At 32.9% G+C, this 25,373-nt stretch overlaps 1 protein-coding gene across 2 annotated transcripts in view; it reads right to left on the minus strand.

The window, feature by feature from the left end:
• The window catches only part of LOC129219358 (H(+)/Cl(-) exchange transporter 5-like), a 107,793-nt gene that overhangs the window by 64,921 nt on the left and 17,499 nt on the right, over positions 1-25,373 (minus strand). For both annotated transcript variants that reach the window (XM_054853730.1, XM_054853731.1), the window contains 4 exons: positions 22,915-23,124; positions 13,902-14,047; positions 6,254-6,415; positions 1,490-1,696 (listed from right to left, as the gene is read on the minus strand). In XM_054853730.1, the coding sequence (XP_054709705.1) occupies positions 1,490-1,696; positions 6,254-6,415; positions 13,902-14,047; positions 22,915-23,124 (725 nt within the window). The remainder of the gene's footprint in view (positions 1-1,489; positions 1,697-6,253; positions 6,416-13,901; positions 14,048-22,914; positions 23,125-25,373) is intronic.

The raw sequence follows: 25,373 nt of genomic DNA on the forward strand, positions 1-25,373 counted from the left end.
GGTGGATTTTACATTTACACATTTTACTTCAACTACATGTTTTAAACATGAGGGGCTTGGAATGAAGTGGATTCGCCAGCTCAAAATCCCCATTTTTGGAGGTGGGACTAGGAAATGTAGGTGAAACAAAGATTAATGCTACAAGTTGCTCCAAAGATAGTGTGGGCTACACTGATTTTGTGAAATATGAAAACAAAATTACTCCTTGTGGGAATTAAATAAGAGCAGTAGGCATCAAGGGAACCAAATGAATCACTGAGGCATCAAAAGGAAGTTTGGTAACTGGTGGGCACTAAATTAACCACCTGAACTGAAATGTTGTTGAACTGTTAGCCTGCCTCTCCTCCAAAACTTTACAATATGGCCCTTGAGCAAAAAAGTTTGGAGGCCCCTAGACAAGAGAATGCAAAAAACAACTTGGTTTTTTAGGTTACAGAACATCAATCAATTTTTATTTGGGTTAAATAAAAATTTCTACAAATGTTAAACTTGGGCACACTGAGAACAGATTCAAAGTGTTATACACAACTGCACAAAATCGATTTTCAAACATGCTTAAAAACAGTGAAACACCAAAACAGAACTGGAGCCAAAGCGGATCAAAATATATCTCAATGCTAGCAATAATACTTAAGGAACCTGAAAACCAGCTGGTTCTTACAAGTACAATGTTGAAACTATTTCATTTCTAACTAGCTGTACCCGACGCGCGTTGCTACGCCAACAAAAAAATACATCATTATACTGATTTTCATGACAATCGGTTGAAAGGGGCAGAAATTGCTACTCTGCAGTGCCACCTGGTGGCGAGTGGCTTCAATGAGCATATTATGCACCTTCTCCATGGAAAAATACATATATATAGCAATTTTCATAATAATTGGTCCAGGTATCAAGTGAAGCCGTGACTATACTCAAATTTTGAACTCACGCAGTTTGCAAGATAAATCAATCGCTAAAAATATCAAATAGAAAAAGTTTTAAATCCCCCCGTTGCATGAAAAGCCATAAAACAATAAAGAAAGAATTTATTTGTTCAAACTCAAGAAAAATGGCAACAGCTAACTTCTTATCAATGAGATCTTTCACGCGAATTAATTTCTGAAGCCAATAATTTTATTCGTATTTATCCAATGGATTGTAACTTAAATTGGAATAAAAAAGGAACTATCGATCAGATTTTTTTTGAACTGGTCTATAAACATTCCCATACCAAAAATAACAAACGGTGAAAGTTTCAGCCAAATCTGCCGGGTAGTTTTTGAGTTCATGGATGACATACAAACATTCATTTTTATATATACAGATAAATCCCCTTTCCCTCTTTTGATTTTTTTTTCTTTTTATCCAATTATTTATTTTTTAAAATACCTTACAGGATACTTTAAACCTACATGAACATATTATACAAAGACTTGTAGGAGAAAAACATTTAGAAGTATGCTTAAAAATATGAATTTGCTAAAAAATATGAAAAACATGAACATACCTCTCTTTTTTTGGCTTCATTTTTCCCATACTTAGGAAAGAGGTATGAAAAAATATTTCCTATACAGCAAGCAACATGTACTAATGGACCTTCTTTGCCCAGACTGAGACCAGCAGCAACAGCTAACATCATACAGACAGATTTAATTGTTAAAGTCCATTTTCCTAAGTAGCCACGAATGATAAAGCCACTCAAAATGGTTTTGATCTGAAATGGAGTTTTAACACATAACAGTCATGACAAAATAACAAATCTAACAATATTATTCATTAATTCTTATGTAAAATAAAATGTTTTCTTAAAAAAGAATATTTAAAATTTCTTTTTTTTTTTCTGGTGAAACACACAGTTCCTAAAAATTGTGGGGGCTGAGGGAAAAAAAAGATCTGCATTTGATGTACGTCAGTCGTGTTCACTCTAGCGGAAAAAAGGGCAGGGTGCTGGTCTATGAAAGGGGCACTGTTATCATAAAAAGGGCATTATTCAACATGGTGCATCCCTCTACCAAAGAGCAATGACACACCCACTCAAAAAGTACTTAGCGCCCCCCCCTCCCAAAAAAAGAGAGAAATAACAATTTAAAACACCTTGCAAAAATTCAAACAGTGTAGTCTGCACCATGAGCCCCCCACCCTCCTCTTTGATGGCCACCACTGACTTCAGAATTAAATATAGTGATATTATCCAGAGCCACTTGTCTTTAGAAAAGGGTTCACCTGACTAAGCACATTTTCCCCACTCCCTGAGGAGCATTTAGCTAATCCTAAAATTTGGCTTTTGGGTGATTTTCAACATTATTTTGGGCTATAAATTTACTACTTATTCCGTAAGAGTAAAAACTCTAGGCATTGCAAAATCCTTTAACTTGCAATGTAAGAACAGTATTTAATTACGGTTAATAAATTAAAATATCGTGAGCTTATTTGTTTATTATTTAGTATATTTTTGCAAAAAAACAGTGATAACCAATGAGGAAATAATGATCAAAATCCTATTTGCAGTAATTAATAGACAAGACTAAAAACAAAAACAATTAATTTTTTAGTATTTAAAATGAAAAACAATTTATGCTAATTCAAGTCGCACATGTTAAAATATACATTCCAATTGTTAAAAAAACTGAAATACTTACAAGATGAAACGGATTGAAATCTCAAACACTGGAAGTAATTTTTCGCGAAACATCCCAAAAATAGTGTTAAGATTTATTGAAATAAATATAGAATAAGCTAATCTTGGGTTGCATATGTCAAAACAACTTTCGATTGTCAAATATATTACAATATATTACAATATTACAATCTCAAAGATGAGAAGCATGTTTCCGCGAAATGCGAGTTCAATGTTGGCATGGTTTCAAAAATACAGTACTTTTAAAAAATAAAACAAAAAATACGCTAATATAAGTCAGCATGTGTCAAAAGAATTTCCGACTGTCAAAAATATTAGAAAATTTACAAGATGCAAAAGGATTGACATCCCAAGCGTGGTGGGCGATTTTGTGCGATGCACGTGTTAAGCATACTGACACGTTAAGAAAATTGAAAATTGCATTGATGAAATGTTTTTTAAAAAAATATGCACAATTCAATGAATGCCTAAGGAATTCAAGCACTAGGTAAGCTTTCATAACATTTTCAATCACTTAAAAATGAACTATTTTTTCCTAAGCCCTTTTCAAGTTTTATCAAGAGCATACCAACCCTTCTTCTGTTCTATTTTGCAGAAGAAAAAATGCCTGAAACATCACTAATCTTCATATTTTATCTGCTGGCATCGATATTCTTTTCTCCCAACTCTAATTTTCCTTTTAGTGCAGAAAGCACGTGTCATTTGTGTTCTCACTCAGACTTTTTCCAAGTACCCCTTCTACTTTTCCTGGAACACTGGTTTACTCTCATTGTTCATTCTCAGAAGATCAAAGATGAGGCTTGAATGAAACAATCTTTTCCCTTCACAGATGACCGGATCCCTTCTAACACCTTTTTAAGCCACCCTGGGAAGAAGGAAGAACTTGCTTCAGTACCCAACTGATAAGCCTGTCTGAATTCTGAGAATCTCATTTACTCTCTTTGCCTATGTGTTTGCTTCTCCTTTTATTTATGAAACCGTTTTCAGGGTGAAATTCTGGGGACAATGACAATACTTGGACGGTTTTGTGACATATCGCTGGGCAATTAAATTGCTGGATATCATGGGGTCCAATAACAGGGCGGGGACAGGAACTGTGAAAAAAAGTGCACTGACTTTTACCTGATTAAGTTCACCAAATTTCCCTGATTTACATTACCAATGATAATGGTTTTCTTTCTTTGCTCTACTTGAAACCCATTGTATGTTTGTATAAAATGCGGTATTTTAAACGTTTTAAGTTGTGTAAAGTTGTTGAACTGAAGATATATTTTAAAAAGATGCTACTTTTCAATAAAATGGTTTAAAAAAAAAGACAATTATTTTGGAAGGGAAAAGAACCTACAAAACAGTATATTAAATTTTTATACAATGAAAAGATTATAGAAAATTAAAAAAAAAAATAAAAAAAAAACTTTACTTCCAGAAACTACTTAGCATAAGAATTTTAAGAAACTATTAAAATTACTCTTAAAAACATATGCGTATTTATGATAGAGCTAAAAAGTAATTGAAATTATTTTGAACTAAGTTTTCAAACAGTATAATAATTGTTGCAAGAATAACAAGTAATAGTGAAACAATAGAAGTAATGTAGTTATTCTTATATAACTAGTTGACATATTAATGCAAAACAGATGAAACCATTTGATATCCATTTATAGGGAGTTTTTCTCTAATCAAGAACATAGGTTTTAATGAATGAATACAGCATTTTAACAATAAAAAAAATAAAGGTAATTACTTAAGTACACAAGTAAGTTAACTCTATTTCAAATGATTTCAGTATGTAACGAAAAAAAATCTTAGGTTGCTTTTGTAACAAACAACTTTGAAATGCAAGGAACAGGGTTCATACTCAATTTGGATGAAAAAATTCCATGATTTTTTAAAGACTTTTTCATGACTTCATAAAAATTGTATTAGGTAGCTCTTGAAGGTAAGGGATTGCCACCAGCCGCAGCACATTATCCAAATATCGTTAGGCCATCTTGGTACCCTGAATACAAATTAGAGGTGATATGGAATTGCATGCAATTGCGCCTTAAACCATTATGCGATGTTCCACAGTTACTGCCGGATTAGATCTGTCTCCACGTCAACACCACACACATATGCGGCGACTATCACTGGATAAAAAGAAGCGGGATTCACCTGAGAACACGACATTTCGCCATTCTGTCATCCACATCTCTCTAGTCCGGCACCACCTAAACGTTGCTGTCTATGTTGTGGGGTCAATGGCAATCTTCTTAGCGGACGCCGTGATTGCAGACCATATGCGACCAAACGACGGGAAATGGTTCTGGTTGATACGAGAACATTCAGGGTATCTTGCACCTGCTGCAGAATTGAGGAACAAGTGACTTGTGGGTCTGCTACAGTTTGTCGGTGGATGCGTCGATCCAGGCGTTCTGACGTCACTCTGGCTGCCCCTGCACCCCTCAATCTTGCCACATTTTGTTGTTCCAACCATCTTCGGCACAGCCGATGCACCGTGCCCACATCCATGTGGGTATCGGCTGCAATTTGACGTACGGGCCAATCTCCCCTTCTCAGTCGATCACCATACCCCTCATAAAATTGTCTATCTGCTGTAAGGGCCTTCCTTGACGACGGCCTGGCATTCTCTCGTGTTACACGTATCCTCCACAACAAAAACAAAATTTTTTCAATAATTCTCCCATCAGAAATAACAACACGAATATTGCCCATTCTGCAAGTTCCTTCCCTTATATCTTACTTCACATGCGCCAGAGAGCTGCGCATTTCACATCATTTGCATAACTCAGTGATGTACATCAACTCTAAAATTTGCATAAATTTCTGAACACTCCTTCTTGGTGTCGAGCAGTTTAAGTAGGTGCTTAATGGAATTTTCCGACTTTTCATATCATGACATTATATGAATGCTTATTAAATCATTTAGTTATTCGCCTCATACTACTGTGACTATTGATTTTTACACTTAGGAAGACTGGAAGAGGGCTAAGTGGCCTTTAAGCTCTTTTTCCTTTTCTCAAATGGTTGTAGCATAAAAAAATGCCATTAACTCTAGTTTCATCTGTAACTTCCTCTTTATGCAACTAGTTGGTATTCCAAATGCTATAAGCAGTGTCGACTGCTAACCAGCCAAATGGTAGCCATTGTTCGTTGAAAGGGAACTAATTCTAACTTTCTGCGTGCAAAGATAGAAAACCTGAAAATAATTATATACTAAGTTTTTATTTAGTATTAAAAGAAGATGCGTCGGACATGTGAACTCACTCAGAAAGTATTTTTACAGAATTTAACCTAAAATATGCTCTGGCTCCATCTGTTGTTCTAGGTATATGGAAATGTTCAGTTTTTCTAGTGTTAAGAAAACTAAATGTTACACGAGCCAAAACCTTTGTTTACCAATATTATTTTTAACATATACTAAGAGGTAACCTTTAGTAGGAACTAGGAAGAAACTATAGTAGTTAGGATCTCAGTAAGTTGCATTATTTTTATATTTAAAATTTACTGTTATGAAATCTGACTTAGCACTTTAATTATTTAATTCTTATTACATAATGAATCGAAACAAAATGCATTTACTTAAGCAACAAAATATCATTTAAGAAGTGTACACAGTAAAATAGAACATACTTCTGGTATTCCAGATCCACAAGCGTACGGTGCAAATGTTTTAACTAACAATACAGCAAGTGATGCAAAGAGCAGGCTCCACAAAATATACATGATGTATTCAATAATATATGATCCTGCATCTTTACTTAAGTAACCGAATTCTTCAGCCCAAGTATGCCACTGTAAGAGAAGAGAAACTTGAGCATAATTAATTCATAGCACAAAATACATGCAAAAATAAACCATATTTGAACTAAGATTTTTTTCTCTGTAATTGGGAAACTGTGCTCAACTTGTATTGTCACTTGATAATGCAGCACTGATGTCATGATTAGTATCTGTGTTGAGCTCCAAGTTTTTTGTGCGGACAAAAATGTTTGATTTGTACACCACAAGCTTTTATCTGACCAGCAATATAAGGCAAACAGTCTATGAGAAAATCATCAGCTGGGGATGAAATTTAATTTATGTTGCTTGTAAACTGCACTTGTTTCATTTTCAAGAATTGAGACATGTGAATTTCTGAGAATTTTGAGTATGTACTTGTAACTTGTACGTTTACCAAATTTTTAAGGTTCATTTTCAGGTCCTTTCTTAAGGTTTTCAAGCATATATTGTGGCAATTAAACCACAAGAAAAAGCTTTCCGATCGCTTTTAAGGCACTTCTTCTATGGGTCACACTTTCCCCACTTGGCAGGGTAAGTGCAACCCCTGGCCATTTTCATCACACATTTATATTTACATTGAATTGAGCATGAATTTAACACTGTATTAATGAATTTTAAAGTATATTTTCTGTTTGAAACCTATATGTAAAGTTTTTGTATATAATTATGATTTTTAGAATTGACTTCATCTCTTATACATATTTTGATTTGCCGAATTTACAGAAGACATGGTCCAAATCTCCTTTCTTATTTTTCTAGACATTTAATTTCTTCATATTTTCTGATTTCTTCAGCCAGTAAAGCGTTAATGTTCATTGCTTTTAAACTCATTTCTGTCTCATAGTCATTGCTTTCATCGAAACTATCTGTATTCTTTCTACCAGTTGAAGAATTGCAGTAACTCTACCAAACGAAGATATCCAACCTCGCCTAGCTTTTAAATGGTCTACAAAAGTTTATTTTGGAGAGCCAACTTACCTAACTGCTTGAAATTATGTAATTGACACCTCAATTTTTACTTTTTGAAGACTAATGTTGCTTAGAGGTTATCCTTCAAATACGATTTCTTTTGATCTATTATTTCTAGCATAAGGTCTCCCCATTTTCAAAATTGAATGCACTGTTGGAATTTAGTAGGTTATTGAAAAGGGTAAATAAAGAATGAACTGAAAATAGAAATAATAAGCAAAATTAATGACAAATTACATAGATTCGCACTTTCCCCACAATATGAAACGCACTTACTCCATCTTACTTTAAAGAAAGGGAAAGTGCCACCCCTCTTATAAACAAAGTCTGGTTACAGTAATTAATTAAAACACGCCATGTATGTTAGTAGTAACTTGTTGCTAAAAAATACAACTTACACTTGCTGACTTCAGTTGTTTGATATAGCAACAAAATAAATGAAACTCTAACCTTCTCAATCTTCACATTAGAGTTCTGTACAAGACATTTAAGTTATCACTGATTCTGTTTTATCTATGAGAACCAGTGCCAATCTCTATTTATAGGAATTATTAGCTTAACAATCTTTGGACAGGAATAAGTAGTTTATAAATGACAGTTCAAGTAGCTAACATTTAGACTTAGATTTTGTGTGTACTGCAATGCACACACAAAAACTTGCAATATGTACAAACATACTCTATGTACATTAATTTGTGTAACTTGCCTTAAACATATGAAAAAACATTACATACATAAATTGAAAAAAAAAAGTGCATTTTTAATTTCTTGTTTGAGTAGTTTTGCGAAAATGAACTCATCCAGTAGTACTGTAATCCTAATTGTGTCACAGTATGCGGCATATTGGATGCTTACCAAGGGATATTCATAAACTGACATTTTGAAACTGTACCAGGACAAAGACAATGACAGGGCTTCTAAATTTACAGTGATCAACACAGACTATGCAATACTTTGTTGACAATGATGAGCATTTTCTTTTTATATATATATATATATATATATATATATATATATATATATATATATATATATATATATATACAGGGTGATTCTGAATTCATCATCAATATTTGGTGGGGAGGTAGGGAATAGGAAAAGAACACTATTTCACATAGGAAAGCATGGGCGCAGACGTCATGTAGTAGGGCAATATGAATCCGGTTAAATGATGGAAAGAAAACATAACAAGAAAGTGGTAAGAGAAAAAACATTTATTTGTGCATCTTTTGTTCAGACTTACAAGAGGTGCTCGAAATTCTGACCATTTGCTAGATTACATGCCTCACAACGACGTTGCATGGACAACCGAACTTTCTGGAATATGCCTGGCGTTTCCCGGATGTTTGCGGCGGCAACCGATATGCGTGCTACAAGGTCCATATCACTGGCAACAGGGGTCTCGTACACCATGGTTTTCATGGCACCCCATACAAAGAAGTCTATTGGAGATAAATCCGGTGACCGTGGTGGCCAACAAACCGGTCCACCGTGACCAATCCATTGAGCTCCAAATTTTCTGGTCAGGTAACAACGCACATCATTTGCGAAATGTGCTGGAGCGCCGTCATGCTGGAACCACATTCGCCGGAGAATAACAGCAGGAACCTCGTTCATAAGACCCGGTAACACAGTCTGAAGAAATATGAGGTAGTTTGCGCAATCTAAACGGGATGGTAGTAAATACGGTCCCAGCAAACAGTCGCCGACGATCCCAGTCCACACATTGACGGCAAAGCGTTGTTGCGCAGCTCGAACTCTCGTACCGTGTGGATTCTGATTAGCCCACACATGCGAATTGTGTGTGTTGAAGACACCTTCACGAGTGAAGGACGCTTCATCTGTGAAAAGAACATACGTTGGGAAATTGGGATCAACGGCTGTTCTCTGCATGAACCACTGACAAAAAGTAACACGCTTGGGATAGTCCTCTGCTTCCAGTAACTGCACTGTGTGCAAATGAAAAGGATGTAAACGTTCCTCGTGTAGTATCCGCCACACTGACGATTGTGAAACTTCAAACTGGCGAGCAATACCTCGTGTGCTAGAACTTGGCTGTTCTTCGATAGACTGTAGGACAGCTTCCTCGACTGAAACTGTCCGTGTTGATCGGCGCCTGCCTCGATCAACATTAATACCAGCAAATGATCCAGTTTCGCACAGTTGTCGATGCACACGTGAAAACATTTGATGCTGTGGCACGCGCCGGTTGGGGTAGCGCTCTGCATACATTTGCCTAGCTCTAAGACAGCTTTCTCCTGCGGCACCGTAAGTTAGATGCATATCTGCAAGTTCTTGAAACGTGTACCGGTTCATGTTACTTCTGCGAAGTCACCTTGTCGAATGACGACTGGCTGCACACGGCAGACAGCTATGTGCGTTCATGGGAGATGCGGACACACACCGCCCTCTACACCGTCATGCGTTCGTTTGTGCCCATGCTTTCCTATGTGAAATAGTGTTCTTTTCCTATTCCCTACCTCCCCACCAAATATTGATGATGAATTCAGAATCACCCTGTATATATTAGGAATACACACTTCTTTATACCTATTGCAAATGGACAATAGTTTTACTGTGAGAGTATTTAAGCTGGGTGGAATAAAGCAATGATTAGCTCTTTGTTGGGAGTTTTATTTGCAGAGACAAACCTTTCTTGCAGCATTTTTTTTAGCTAGTTTACTGTACTGAGTGCTCACATGAAGACATCCAATGTCTGTAATAGCAGAACTTGCACATTTCTGCAGGAGATAAAATGTGACTTCTAGTAGCTGTTTGCAAGTTGGCCTCTGTATCAAATATTTTTATGGTTGGTCTGATCCTTTTACATTGTCCAATACCAAGTGATATTGCGAAAAATGTCATTCAGCTCTCAAGTTGACATTCGTTTTGTGATTGCATAAATTAACAAAGTTCTTCCTATTTTTGTAATGTACTTGAGTAAAGCATTCCTGTACACCACATAATGTATCACCTTTAAAACTATATAGTACTACCGGGTGAGTTCATTTTCTCAAAATGACACTCAAACAAGATATTATAAAGGCAACTTTTTTTCAAATTAAGTATATAATGTTTCTGCATGTGTTTAAGGCAAGTAACTTAATGTACAGCTAGTATGTTTGCATGTATTGCAAGTTTTTGTGTGCACATTATCAGTATAGTCTAAATATTAACTACTTGAACAGTATATCAAGTATAACCTACTCATTTCTGACCAAATATTTTTAAGTTATCACATTAAAGTAATTATTTTTATACTTACAATACGTTTTTCAGTATATATATATATATATATATATATATATATATATATTGTGTAATATACATAATTCAAGAATGTGCAATGATGTTTTCATACTTTTAATTTCTGTTTTAGTATGTACATTTAACTAGCAAAATTACTCGATTTCAAACAACTGTATCTTTTTTTACAAACTAAGTGCACAAAACAATTTATTAAACATGCAGTACATAAATGGAATACTCAATTGGCTAAGAAATATTATTTTTAGTTCCATCCCTTTCGGCTTGCAGGGTCTAAAAATGTCATTTTTCTGATTTTTGAGGGGCTGTCAACTGTAAAGGGTAAACAAACGCACAATTACAGTGAATAGTTTTTGTCATGTTTCATTTTCTGTTTTTGTTCCCTAAGCTACTTATCTCACTTTGAAATGAGCAAAAATTTTACATTTGACCTTCAATATGTTGCCATTACTTTAATTATTAATGAACTGTATTGTTCTGTCTTTGTTTCTCCAAACATTGCAGAGTTTCGAGTAGTTTGACACCATACCAAATATCTCATCCCATTAGAAGCAGTGTTTAACCTGAGAATAACAGCACATGGTCAATGGTGCAATCAAGAAATGACTACACAAAGATGTTGAACAGAAAAGTTTTACCTTATGTAGTCAATCATTTATTCACGGCACTTAAGGGTCATAAAGCAGGTGCAGGCAGTCAAACATAATTTTCTGCAGAATTCTCTAGAAATGCCGTGGAAACTAAGATTTTCTGAAAATATCTTCTAACTAATGATGTAATTTTACAGAAATTCTGCAGATTTCATCAAATTCAAGGAAAATCATAAGTTTTTTGCTAAAGATGCATAAAACTCGACATTTTGCACAAGTTTTCAGCCAAACGAGCGTAATTTGCAGGAATTTTAGATTTACGACTAATTTGAAGAAATCTGTAGAAATTGCAGAATTTTCACAAAAATTACATCTTTGGTTGGATGGCATTTGTAGAAAATTTGCAGTTTCTACAGAAATCTATAGAATTTCTGGAAAAAATTTGCCTGGGTTCTACCTTATTTGAACAGAATTGTTTTGCAGTTCAGATATCTGTTCTGTGATGTAAGTCTCAAATTTAGTAGTATTCTGCTTTGGGGGTGTACTAGCAGTGCTTGGTAGATCAAAAGCACTTGTTTCTTTCAGTTGAATCAATTACAAGCAAGGAAAGACTCTTCAGATTGCAGACTTATATGGTTCCTGTTAAGTGAGAGTTTAAATCAGTCGACATTCCTGCAGCATGCAAGATACAGTCAGTCATCCAATTTCTAACACAAGGAATACCACAGTTTGCGAAATTTGGACAAATTTGTATAGCTTACCGACATGATGCAATGAGTGGTTCCCGGGTCAGAAGGGACTTGCTGTGGTCAAAAATAGAAGCTCTGACCCACCATCCCTACAGCCTGAATCCCACAACTAGTGACTTCCAACTTTAGATCAATTTTTAAAAAAAAGAGTTACTAGTCATGATTAACCTTCTTGGACAATAAGGGGGTCAAATTCAATGTTTGCAATAGCCCTGCATGAGGGAGCTTACGTACCGACACACTCAATTGCTGGCCATCTTGTGTGTGTGTGTGTCTTACCACTATTTCCCTATCTCTCCAGTAGAAAAATGCAGTTTCACATTTTAAAATAGTCTTTTTACTAGTGAAAGTTACGGATTTCAAATGGTAACTTAAATATCTGACAGTATACATACAAAATTATTAATTTTTACCATGATCAAAAGTTTATTTTATCATTAAACCATATATTAGTAAATAGGTGCTATGAAAGAATTTTCAATAATTTGAAGAATAATTTCATTCAAATTTTTTTTTAAAGATTTTGTAAGCTACAAATAACTTGAAATATTTTAAAGATGAGAGTTACATTTAGAAAGTTGGAGTAGTAAAGCAATGGTGAGGTAAGCTGTAGTTTGTAAAAACAACAATCTTTTCAGTTGGCAGCTCTGCAGGCGATGCATCGCTCAAAGTGTGTCGCTACTTAAGCCAGACTTCCTAAAGTAGGTCGTTATAAATATCGAGAAACAATCTGACAATTATAGTTCACTGTTTAATAAAAGTTAGTTCAGCATGGCAGACTTGTCAACTTTTCAAAACTGGCATCAGTAAAATTTTTCCCAAAGCACTTAATAAAACAGAGACAACTTAATTGACGTAATATAACATTCGATTATGCATGTGTAATACTAATGTTGAATGATACTAATGTTGAATGAAATACTATGATAAAATTTATTATAACTTCTCGAAAATTCTAGTGCAAAATTATAAAACACTCAAAAGTAAACAAAACTTGACAACTATTTGAGTAATGAGCACCATCTTTTAATATGAGTAAAAGGTTGACATTTTGGCAGTATATTAGGATGAATAACTAAAAAAATTAGTCAGTGTCTGTATTTGTAGAGCATTTTGTATTGTAACCATAGGTTTGGGGGCCAACCTAAGGAATGTGGGTTACAGTCACCCTCTTCTGCAGTGGCGCATACAAGAATTTTTCAAAAGAGAGGTTCAGGACTGAAGGTCCACCATTCTCATATCATATTCCAACACCTCATCAAACTTATTCTTTTGATTTCATCGATTGTCTAAAGTAAAAAGCAGTAAAAAATAAATTATTGAATAATTACTTAAAGTTAGTTAATAAAATAAATTATTAGTATCAAATACTTTATTAAAATACCAGAAAGCACAAGAATGTAAGTATTTACCTTTCTCATAATCAAAAATAAAAATAGTTAATCAAAATCTTCATTATTGAACATTTTATGTTTATATATAATTTGATTTTGCAAAGGAAAAAAGTGAGAAAATAAATTTTATTTTTTTCATTTACTAAATCTGAAATTACTGTTTATTTTTCTTGGAACTATTTTACGCACTACATACATAGAATTATCTTCAATTAAAGAAACTCAAGGGCGATGTGAAGGGTCCGGACCTTCTGGACCATCCCCTTGTGTTCGCCACTGCTCTCCTGGAATTCTCGGGTTTCTACCATTTTGCCAATCCTTCCATGGTACTATATGTACATAGAAGTTCTACTATGCCCCCCCCCCCCAACAAAAAATTTTGGATGAACTAACTAAGAACATACGTTTGAAACTTTGGATGCAATACTATTATAAAGTTAATAAAGAGATAATAATTTTAATTCTTTTCAGGGAAAAATATAGTCAGCAAAGGGTACAAAATTTTAATATTCTTTTTAAAAAAAATTACCTGTGCACATTTGTCACCTTCATAGAAGGTGTCATTTGAGGACCAGCAGCACTGCTCCCGATTTAACCAGAAAGCTTGGGGACAAATGCCATCTTTAAGATCTTTCATCCAACTACAACCAATATCAATTATGGCTGAGACAACGCCTAAGAAATGAAAGCAACACTAAATATTATGAAGTATTATTATATTCAGTCAAACTAATAAAGTACATCTTATAAATGTAGAGAACTACTTTACTTACTAAGGTTCTGGGCGAAGGAAATTTGTCTGTCTATGGACCCTTCACAAAATATTAACTAGTTAAAATGGACCCTTCAAAAAATCAAATTGGCCAAATCAGGCACTTCACAAACTCCTCTATTAATGAAGTAGTTCATAAATCAGAAATCTAATATATTTTGACTAGTTGACCCATGCGAAGCTTTATTTTTTACTGATGGTGATGAGAATAGAAAAATCAATCGTTAATTTTGTATTTCTCTTAAGTACTACCCCCCCCCCAAAAAAAAGAAGAAAAAGAAAGAAAACACCCTTAAAAATATCATTCCAGAAACTGCAATTTACCATGCTAAAATAAACATGTTTTTTATCTGCTTTTAATGCAATAGTACAACTGCGGTTCAGAATCCTGCAATAACTTCAGAGAATATATTGCAGGAAATTTGTAATCAAAATCATAACGAGGAAAAAAAGTCATTCAAGAACAACGAAACCCACAGCGGGATCGAGCCAATGATCCTTCTCGTTTTCAACATGACGATTTAACTAAATGAGCTATAAGGCTTCACTGGTGGAGCGTTATACATTTAAGAAACGGGTATGATAAAACAGAATAAACAGATTTTTAAAAAAAAAAACATTGCAATGAGAGTTTTCTATTCATTTTTCTTCAAAAGCGGTGAAAAAAATCATAAAATAATGTTTTACTTAAGATATTTGATTAATTATTTTTGAAGTTATGGCAACGTAACAAAAAACACCTTTGAGAAATAATATATGTGATTAAAATTCATGTTTCTATTTTGTTAAAATATATTTTTAAAGTTTAATTGCGGTTTAGCCTGTTAAAATTAATGATTTGTTTCCTGATTATACTGAGCAACAGAACAGTAGCTCAGAATCTTGCAATGAGTTTGTATTAAATATGAATGAAAACTTGGATTAAAATTCTGCTGAAGAAGGAAAAAACTGCCAAACGATATCTTTCAGCTCGGATTCGAACCCACGCCTTTTTCATTAAAAGCACGACACTCTAAACAACTGGGCTGATGTGTCTTTATTTTCGGATGCTATTCATTGAAGTAAAGTGTGATTAAAAAAAAAAGGTTTTTTTGACAAAAAACAAATATGATTGAGTATTAGGGAAGTTATAAAGCAATGAGAGAAAAGTTACAAAATAAATTGAAATTTAAGCTTTTATTTTGTTAAAATATTTTTACAAAGTTAAACTGTGGTTTACCATGGTTAAAATCAATGTTTTGTTTACAGATTTTAACAACAACTGAACTGTAGCTCAGAAACCTGCAATGAGTTTATATTACACATTAACAGAACTTGGATTAGAATTCCGCTGAAGAAAAAATACATTCAAATGATATTTTTCTGCCTGAATTAAAACCCACGCCCTTCTCACTATTAGCATTATGCTGCATCAAGCTGAGCAAATGTGTCTTCATTTTAGGATGCTATTAATTAAAGTAATGTGTAATAAAAACAAAAAAATAGGGGGGGGTGATAAAAAAAAAAGAAATTTTTTAGACTGTGGTTATATTTTTTGTCATTAGCCAGCACAATAAGCTTTAAAATGAGGGGTAAATAATGGAATTTGATTGAGGAAGGAGGAAGATCTCATATTGAGACAGCAAAGGAAGCTAGAGAAATAATATATACGATGCATTATTTTTAGTTTATTTTTTTAATTTCAATATAATTATAATTCACAAAAATAGGTCCTATGAAAAATCCATTACAGCCCTATTTACATGTTCTGTAATCCTCAGTAAGATGAGGCTAGTGTGAAAAATTGAGAGAATTCTCAGATTTGAACGATTATCTCAGATCTACTGGACTGATTTTGATAAAATTTTGTGTGTACATACATTGATACAATCAAAACAAATAACACCAATCAATAAAGAAAATACACACTCATGATCATAAACAACACTTGTTGGAGTTGGAAGGTATGAAACAGCGGTTGGAAAATTGAACAAAAAAATGGGTGAAAGTCCCCTCTACAATAGGGTGGTCCGAAAAAGGACTTTAATTTCTATTTTCATTGGTCCCACACACTTTTTTGGCTTCATCTATGTAAAAAGTAAGTACTGTGAAGTTTTAACTCATAGTTTTTACTTTTAGAGGAAGCTGAGCATTCTCAAAGTTCAGTATTTTGTAATTTTGTGCAATAAATTCAAAAGAAAACAAAATTCATGATCTAACATGTTGTAAGTTGCGAATTATAATACAACAATGATAATTATACAATGATAGAAAGAGTTTCTGCTTGTACCTTTCAAACTCCTATTGCTATAGGTATAGGCAGAGTTTGCCAATATATATATCTGATATTTATTTAGAAAATATAAGGACATTTTGATATTTTCAATATTTACTTTTCAAACTATGATATAAGCAACATAAAAAATACATGAATGTTATTCACTCATCATTAAAAATAACCAAAAAAGTGACACACTGCATTTATATTACCGTATTTTCCTGCGTATAATCCGCGGATTATCTGCTAACAAAGGCAAAGTTTATGAGGTGCGGATTATACACAACCGCGGATTATCTGTGATTTTTTTCCCCCCTTAACACCAACGCATTGAACCTCAATACTTTTACAGTAGGATTCACTGATCGAGACCGTATGCGACTGAATGTTGTTTATTTTATGAAGCATGCAAGTTCTTCCTCGCTGCCTGCCTGTATGTTGGTTATTTTACGTTGCTTGAATTTTCCTCTTGGCGATTCAGGTCATGTAAAATAAGCAAGATTACAGTGAAATAGGTAGCCATTTGCACAAGATTAGACCATTTGCTCCTTTGTCTTGACTCTTTGTTTTTCAAGTAATTAGTGGACTATAATCAAGATTTCAAGAAGAAATCATTATATTTTAGATTATATTTCAGATTAATTTTGATTAAGCCTTCAAAGTAATTACTTTTTCACATTTTTCGTCTAGTTGCTCAAATGGTATGTTAAATTCAAACTTTATTTTTTTACATCGTATTGACCGCGGATTATACGAAGCTTTTTTTTCTTCAGGCCGATTTTAGGACCTGCGGATTATAGGCTGCACGCGGATAATACGCAGGAAAATACGATATACAGGGTGTATCAGTACAGCGTTTACAGACTTTGAGGGCATATAGAGTACACCTAAACGATAGGAAGCCACATAGCAATGCATGGTCGGAAACTCTTTCCTGGCGCGGGCGGTAGTGATGACTTAAATCATTAAAAAGACAAGACATGAATAAGAGAAGAAAACATGTTTGTTACCCTTCATACAGTAGAAAACTAAGAAAAAAGAACATTAAGGAGCCATCGATTGTTATCAAAGTAGGTGTTCGAAATTACGACCACAGGTCATGATTTCCTCACATCTCCGGCGCATTGAAGATCAAACATTAGCGAAAATACCGAGCGTGCGTCTCGAACTTCCCAGTGTAATAAAAACCGCTTGTGTGCATGCACCATCATCTGATGCATCGGTCCACAACATCTATCGTGTGCACCAGACAAAAACTTACCAGTATTTTTGCTGTATGAAGAATAAAAAACATGTTTTCTCCTCTTATTCATGTCCAGTCTTTCTTGTGTTTTTTGTCGTCACTATTGCGTCAGGAAAGCGTTTCCAACCATGCATTGCTATGTGATTTCCCATCGTCTAGAATCTGCCATGAAAGTCTGTAAAAGCTGTACTGATACACCCTGTATATTGATATTTTATTAATATAATATCATAACATAATAACTTTTATTATTTTATATTCATAAAATTTTTTGTAACATGTGACAATTTTAATTAGATCTAGTTAAAATTAAAAGTTAGTCTTAAAAAAAGAAAATGTCTTATTGCTATGCATAGACTATGAGTATTTTTATTTCTGAATTATATGATTTCTCTAAATAAACTAACAAGAAGCTAATAATGCTGGCAAAAGAAAAAAAATGAGTAAAGCAGCTAATACTTAAGTAACTCAATTAAAATTAATATAACTTTTAAATATATAATTATTTTAAAATACATATAACAAAAATATATATTACAAAGTTTGTAATAACTTTTTCTTGATTTTATTTTACGTGATATTTTATGTGTATGATACTGTGATGTTCTTCTGTAATTTTTGCGGGCACATGCATATATGTAATCAGTTTTACAGAGCACATTAAAATGATAGTCAATATCCAATGTAATATCCCGCATTTGTATCACTTATATGATATTTTATTTTTACAACATTAAATTATGACATTTTACAAATGTGTGATTGTAAATACCCTTCATACGTAAATACTATTTTAAGTACACCCAAACCTGTCTTTATGCGGTGGATAGGGACCACATAAAAAAACGCACAAAAAGAAATTGCTCAAAACTTCATTAGTAGCTTTAGAAAGTTGTTTTTGTAACACAGTTTTAAAAAAAAAAATATGTGGTTGATAGGGACCACATAAAAAAAGTCTCACACAGAAAATGTCCCAAAAACTTACAAAATTGTAATATTTAAACTGAATCAAAATAAACCAAGTGATAATTTCTGCCGAGTAGTCGGACAAAATTTCTTGAATAAGGAAATTTTTGGGAGGTCACAGTGACTCTTCCCATCAGGGTGCCCATGTTGTCACTTGGAAGGTACTATCTCGCACTTGTTTTAAAAATTATGTCATCAATTGAATTCCAATCTGATTGAAATTTTATATAACGCACAAAAAAAATCTCCATAAAAAAAAAAGACTTGAAAAACAGGTTTTGGGTGTAAATAAACTTTTACATAAAATGTATTTATATATAAGTAATGAAATAAACATTATCTTTAAGTCTACCAATATTTTATAATAATAATATAAAATAAACAATAGTGATATAAGGATATAGTTACTATTTAAAGACTAGTTTTCGCTGATCGAAAATACCTGATATATATCAAAATACCGGATATTTTGGATATTTTCGAACCCTGGGTTATAAGCTTGGCAATGGTTTTTGACTATCTACAACACAAATTACAAACCATCTTCAATGTGAGTTATTTTCCCATTAAACTCTTTTGTAATATATTAATTCATTAAAAAAAACGATTAACTTCTGGAAAAGCAGAATGATGTAGATGAGGAACACATTTTCCATTTTCGCTTGAAAACTGACTAAAATTTGACCTCCGTCCTCAAAGGGGGCAACGTGTTCTGAAGAAATGCAAAAGAAATCTAAACTGTTGGGAAAACGCTGAGATAACAAGGACTACAGCACTACCATCATAACTACCCTCCACTATTATTTTGCCCTAATTCTCTGTTTCAAAATTTCTAAGAAAAGTGATGAAAAACTGCAAGCAATTGTTTCTGGAACTGGTTCTACTATAAATATTGCCAAGGAAAAACAACAAATGAAACTTGCATCTGTTCAAAATTGCGACATATCAAGGGTTTCGAAAAATAAAATATGGAAAATATATAAGTATTTTCATAGAAAAAAAATGCAGGGTCCCCCCCCCCCCCCAATACATCAAGGATTTCAAGATAAGGAGGTTTGAGATATTCAGGTTTAAAGATAAGGAGGTTTGAGACATTAAGGTTTGACTGTAGAAGGAAAAACAGAATGGAATGGTTATTGCAGCTTCCGACATTAATATTTTTCAATGACGTGTGACTGGTAAAAGTAGACAAATTGTGAGTGAGGCATTTGTGAATATAAGGGATGAACTCAATATAGAGTGAAATATTTTTATTTTTTTTCACTATCTGAATCTAAACCCTTCATAGAATAAGAGGAAATATTACAACCTTAATTAGCACAAAATTGCGAAGAACTGCATACACATGTACCAGGGTTATGTAGTTCCATCCAAAACAAGCCCTAGATAATGCTATGATATTGACACTGGCCATGAAACTCAAGGCTCTCGTAGAATATGAATGCTATAAATGTAATTTTATAAATATTAACAGGTCAAAAAATTATTTTAGTTGCACATTAGGGTACATTTCATATATATATATATATATATATATATATATATATATATATATATATATATATATATATATATATATATATATATATATATATATATATATAAAAGTGAAAAATATTGAAAAGATCACACCAAGAGCTCATAGATGCGCAACACAGCAAAACTAAAAAGCCAAGTAAATATAAAATTAAGCAATCGAATTTCAAATATTAAACAAATTATAAATAATAAGTGATGATAAAAAGGAAAAATGCAAACAGCTATTAAGTAAGAATAGATAAAGAGTGAATCCAGAGCTCATCAGCCGCGGAGGATTCATTAATTATGGTCAAAAGACCAAAATTTTTTAACTATGAACTAGAGGAGAATGTTATATATATATATATATATATATATATATATATATATATATATATATATATATATATATACTTTTTTTTAACTTCGACTTGTACAGTTAGGATGCACTGTATTTGCGCCCAAAAAATTCATTTCTAGTATTAGTTTTGAAAAATATTAAGGCTTAATAGGCCTACCGGGAAATGAGTATAAAGGTTTGAAAAAATGGCAATTTCTAAAAAATTTATGAAAGTACAAATGTTTAAAATTTTTATTCTAAAACAATTAAAATGCTTTTTGGTAACACTCTTTTCACATATCTTTATGATTACTACATTCCTATACAGTTTTTATACGAGAATAAACCGTACATTTATGTGAAATTACCAAAAATAGATTTATTTAACCATTTTTTGTACATTGCAATATTTTGCCTTTTTTGATCCAGTTTATTTTTTTTTTATTATTATTATTTTTTGCAATAAATGTGCACTTTGCATCTCTTTGTCGGAAATGCAAATATTTTTTTTTTTTTTTTTGCATTAACAACCGAGAACTCACCACAAGGAGGTGGCTGCACTTCAAGCTCCACTCTGCCTTTCCCATCCACCCAACAAAGGATAGCCATTACAAGATTTACATTTACACTTACAGTACGATTTTAAACGAATTTCAATGTTTGGACTAGGATATGAAGTGGTTACTTATGATTCAGTTTCGGCGTTATGATCATAAGGATAAAGGTGTTCTCATAAATCCATCTCTTGCATTTTTTCCTTCTAATTGAATGCCTTTCTCTAATTCAACTCCTTTATATTTTGACTGTAGTAGGGTATGACATAAAATTGTTTGTTTATTTTTAACTTGGAATGTACATTTTCCTGTGTATTTACTCATTTTGAGTTGATATGTAAAAAAAAAGTTTGGGGAAAACAATTTTAGCTACTGGAAAAACAGAATTTATATATAATTCCGGGTTTTCTTTCTAAGAGTCCAAATACAAATACATAAAATAAAAATGCATAAAATTTTTGTTCTAATACCATTTAAATGCTTCTTGCATTATCTTCCTTCACAGTTTTTAGTTTGTTCATAAACTGTAAAGATATGCGAAATTAACCAAAACTGATTTTTTTTTTTAGATTTTATCTCTGGATATCACAATATTTTTTTACTAGCCCAGTAATAATTTCTTTCGTTATAAATGTGTACTATGCAGCTCTTTGTTGGAAATGCAATTATATTTCAAGTACATTAACAACCCCACCACCACAAGGAAGTGGCTACATTTCGAGTTCCATCCTGCCCTTCCCATCCACCCAGCCAAGTTATTTACGTATTTACAATTACTGAATGACTTCAAACATGTCTACTTTTGCATACAGGTTTGAAGTTGGATTTTGAGTCAGTTTTTACATTGATGATCCCAAGTATAATGTTTTTCTTATAAATCTTCTCTAAATACCAATTTACCTACTCTTTAACCAGTTTCATTACCCTGTCAGCAGCTGGAGTGTGATATGGCTACTATGCCAATTTGAAGAACTTGTTATTGGTCATAATACTGAGCAACAGTCAAATGTAAAGCAGTTGAGTCAGAGAAAGGCATACAAGGTAAAGATAGGTTGACGCAAGAGATGAAAGAGCAACTCTATACTGACCATCATAATGCCGAAACTGAATCATTAGTACAACTTCATACCCTGGTCCAAAAATTGAAATTGGTTTAAAATTGTGCAGTAAATGTAAATGTAAGTCTTGTAATGATTATCATTCTTGGTAGGATGGATGGGAAGAGCAGAGTGGAGTATGAACTGCCTTTGTGGTGGCTCTCGGTTCTTGATGAAATAAAATATATTTGAATTTCCAACAAAGAGATGCACAGTGCACATTTATGGAGAAAAAAAATATACTGGACTATAAAAGGAAAAATATTGCAATGTACGAAAAACGGTAAAAAAGGTGTTTTTTGTTGATTTCACAAAAATGTACAGTTTATTCGCACAGTAAAAACTGCAAAGAAATGCAGTTAATCACAAAGATATGTGAAAAGAGTGTTAAAAAGAAGCATTTGAGTGGTTTTAGAAGAAAAATTTTAAATATTTGTATTTTCATAAAAAATTTTGGAAATTGCCATTTTTTCAAACTTTTAAACTTGCTTCCCGGTAGCTAAACCTTAATATTTTTCAAAAATAATACTAGAAATGAGTTACTTGGGTGCAAATATAGTGCATCCTAAATGTGAAGTCAAAGTTAAAAAAAAAAATTTTTTTATGACATACCCTATTGCACATTTTAAGCTCGAAAAGTTAATTTTTATTTTTACTGACATTGTCAACAAAGTATACTTATGGACTGCATGTGAAATGCTAAGAGATTTTCAGTATTGTTAATGAATGAAGAAATACAGTTTGGTGTTCTGCTTTGTTCTAAGTAAAGGTGAAGGAAATGAACATTAGAATTACCTGCAGCCAGTCCAGCCAAGAGAACACAAAGCCATCCAGACCATGCATCATGAAAGCCACGGATCAAATCACATATGGAATCCCCTCTCTTTTTCACAATGTATCGATGTCGCATACGATCCCTTGCAATATCTCTCTGCCAATCAATGGTATGAAAATCGTCATATTGACCAATACCAGGAGGCAAATCATCTATTTCTTGAGAACCACCTAAAAACATAATTATAAAACTCAATCTTTTCAAATGAAACTAATTCCCATCTGCTTTTCTTCTAATAAAGCATGATTCAATCAAACTAGCACTTATTAATTTAATATTATTATTTTTTATGAATGTAATTACAGATTCTGCACATAAAATTTTTTCAGAGAATTTAAATACTTTATAAAGACAACTGAAGCAAAATTTCAAAAATTGGAATTAACTAAATAAACAAATAATATTTTATAGCAAAACTATTTTTTCATAATTTAAGTAATGAATTCAAAAATAAAGTATAGCGATATTTTATATTAAAATTTCTTTTGGAAATTCAAAAAATGTTAATGTTATATTTTTAGAAATAACCCAAAGCTTATGAGTGGTTAAAAATTCAATAATTGTAACAAGTAATATTTATGCAAAGACATTACTCGTTACAATATATCGTCTCAACAGAGCAACAGTAAGACATCTAATCCGAGAAATAAAGTAGATATCCTACTGTTGCTTTGAAAGGTGACGATATGACAGATTATTACAACTTTGCAAGCTTTAAGCTGATACATTTTACAAAAATGAAGACAAAAATTACAGCTTTCACCCAGTACCGGTTCTAGCTGAAGTAAAAAAATGAATGAACTGTCTCTCCTTAGAAATTATATCATATTCAAAACTATACAATAGTTTTTTCTTAACAAATTTTCTAAAGTACCCTTTTCTTAGAAAAGAGGAAGGGGAATGAGCCTGCAAATTTTGCTGGAGCCATATACAAGTTCCAGCGATTAAACATATAACTCTCTGTCAAGGGCGCAAAAAGGAGAGAAATAGTCTTGCTCCCAAATTCAATAAAAGAAAAAAAACTTTGTTCTGTAATTTTATTAGTTTTTCTATAGGAAATAGTAAAGACTTTGAAAAATGCTATTAAAGATATTTTTGCTAGCATTGATTTCTTTAAGAAAGACTAAAAATATACAGTATCTAATTCTTTCTTCTTGAGGTAAATCATAAAATAAAAGTGAAAACTTGGCCATAAACATGTAATCCTAGAAGAATAAATAAAATAATCTCATAAATATTTATTTGAAATGAATTGCTTGGCGGTTATAACCTATGAAATGCTTGGAGGGTGTTTGTGTGCAGGTTCTCTTATGTGCTCCCTTACATGTCAATCAATCATAACCAAAAAAATTAGTGCAAGAAAAATATATTTTTTCTGCTTTTGTATGGGGTTATAATTTTTAAGATAATTATCATGATATCTTGATCAACCAGCTCCTTAAAGACACAAAGTAAACTAATTACTCTGCAATAAAAGACGCCCCCACACTCCTCGCTCTAGCCGTTACCACACACAGAAAGAAAAAATGCTTTTTCCAAGTGAAATACTCCCTGGAAAAATTGAAGATGGTAGGTCGCTTCTATGACTTAAGAAGTTAAAAGTTTGATAGTGTTAATTTGGATTGACCAAATTCAAAACAGAGCATTTGCTTAACTAAATAAAACTAAAGGCTCAACCCTGTGCTCGTTTTGCTTACCAAGATTATAACCAAAAAAATTATTTCATGACCAGAAAATCGCCCGTCAAGGTATGACGGGTGAAAATTGCTTCTACATTTGAACAAAGAAATTGCCTGTTAGGTGATATTTTGACAGTTGAAAATTTTACCATGTAACTCCAGTGGATTAACCCTAAAATCCAGTAGACAGTATTCATTGCTGACCACTTTTTTGTTTCTTCATTCTCCTAAAATTAGTCTTATCAGTAAAACAGTTAAGTTACTAGAGCCAGCTCAACCTTGTCAAAATAAAGCATTTCCCTGCATGTCAAACATTACCAAAAAATATTATCAAATTATCATATCATGGCACAAGTTTCATTGCGGATGACGTCAGGGTTACTCGATCAGTGAATTTGCTATTATGTATACGAGGATGTATGGAAAGAGAATTATTGATGCACAGAACAGAATAATGACAAAATGTTAGAAGAGTAGTGTGCCAAAATATACAGTATTGGGGATGTTATCCTGTGTTATTTTCATTTCTGTGGTATAAATGTTCAAAATGAGAGGGGGCACTAAAGACACTTTATAATAGTCATTGGTCATACAGATTCTGAAGCATAGGCAGGCTTAATTTGTGTAGGAGCTCACATGATCTTAGCTCCTACACTTCTTTTCAATTTTAAGAGAATTTCTCATGATTGGCAGAATTCATGCTATTTATACATTAAAAGAAGCTCTGAAGACTATAAAGC

The sequence above is a fragment of the Uloborus diversus genome, chromosome 3, assembly GCF_026930045.1.
Source record: "Uloborus diversus isolate 005 chromosome 3, Udiv.v.3.1, whole genome shotgun sequence".
In the NCBI taxonomy this organism is placed as follows: domain Eukaryota; kingdom Metazoa; phylum Arthropoda; class Arachnida; order Araneae; family Uloboridae; genus Uloborus; species Uloborus diversus.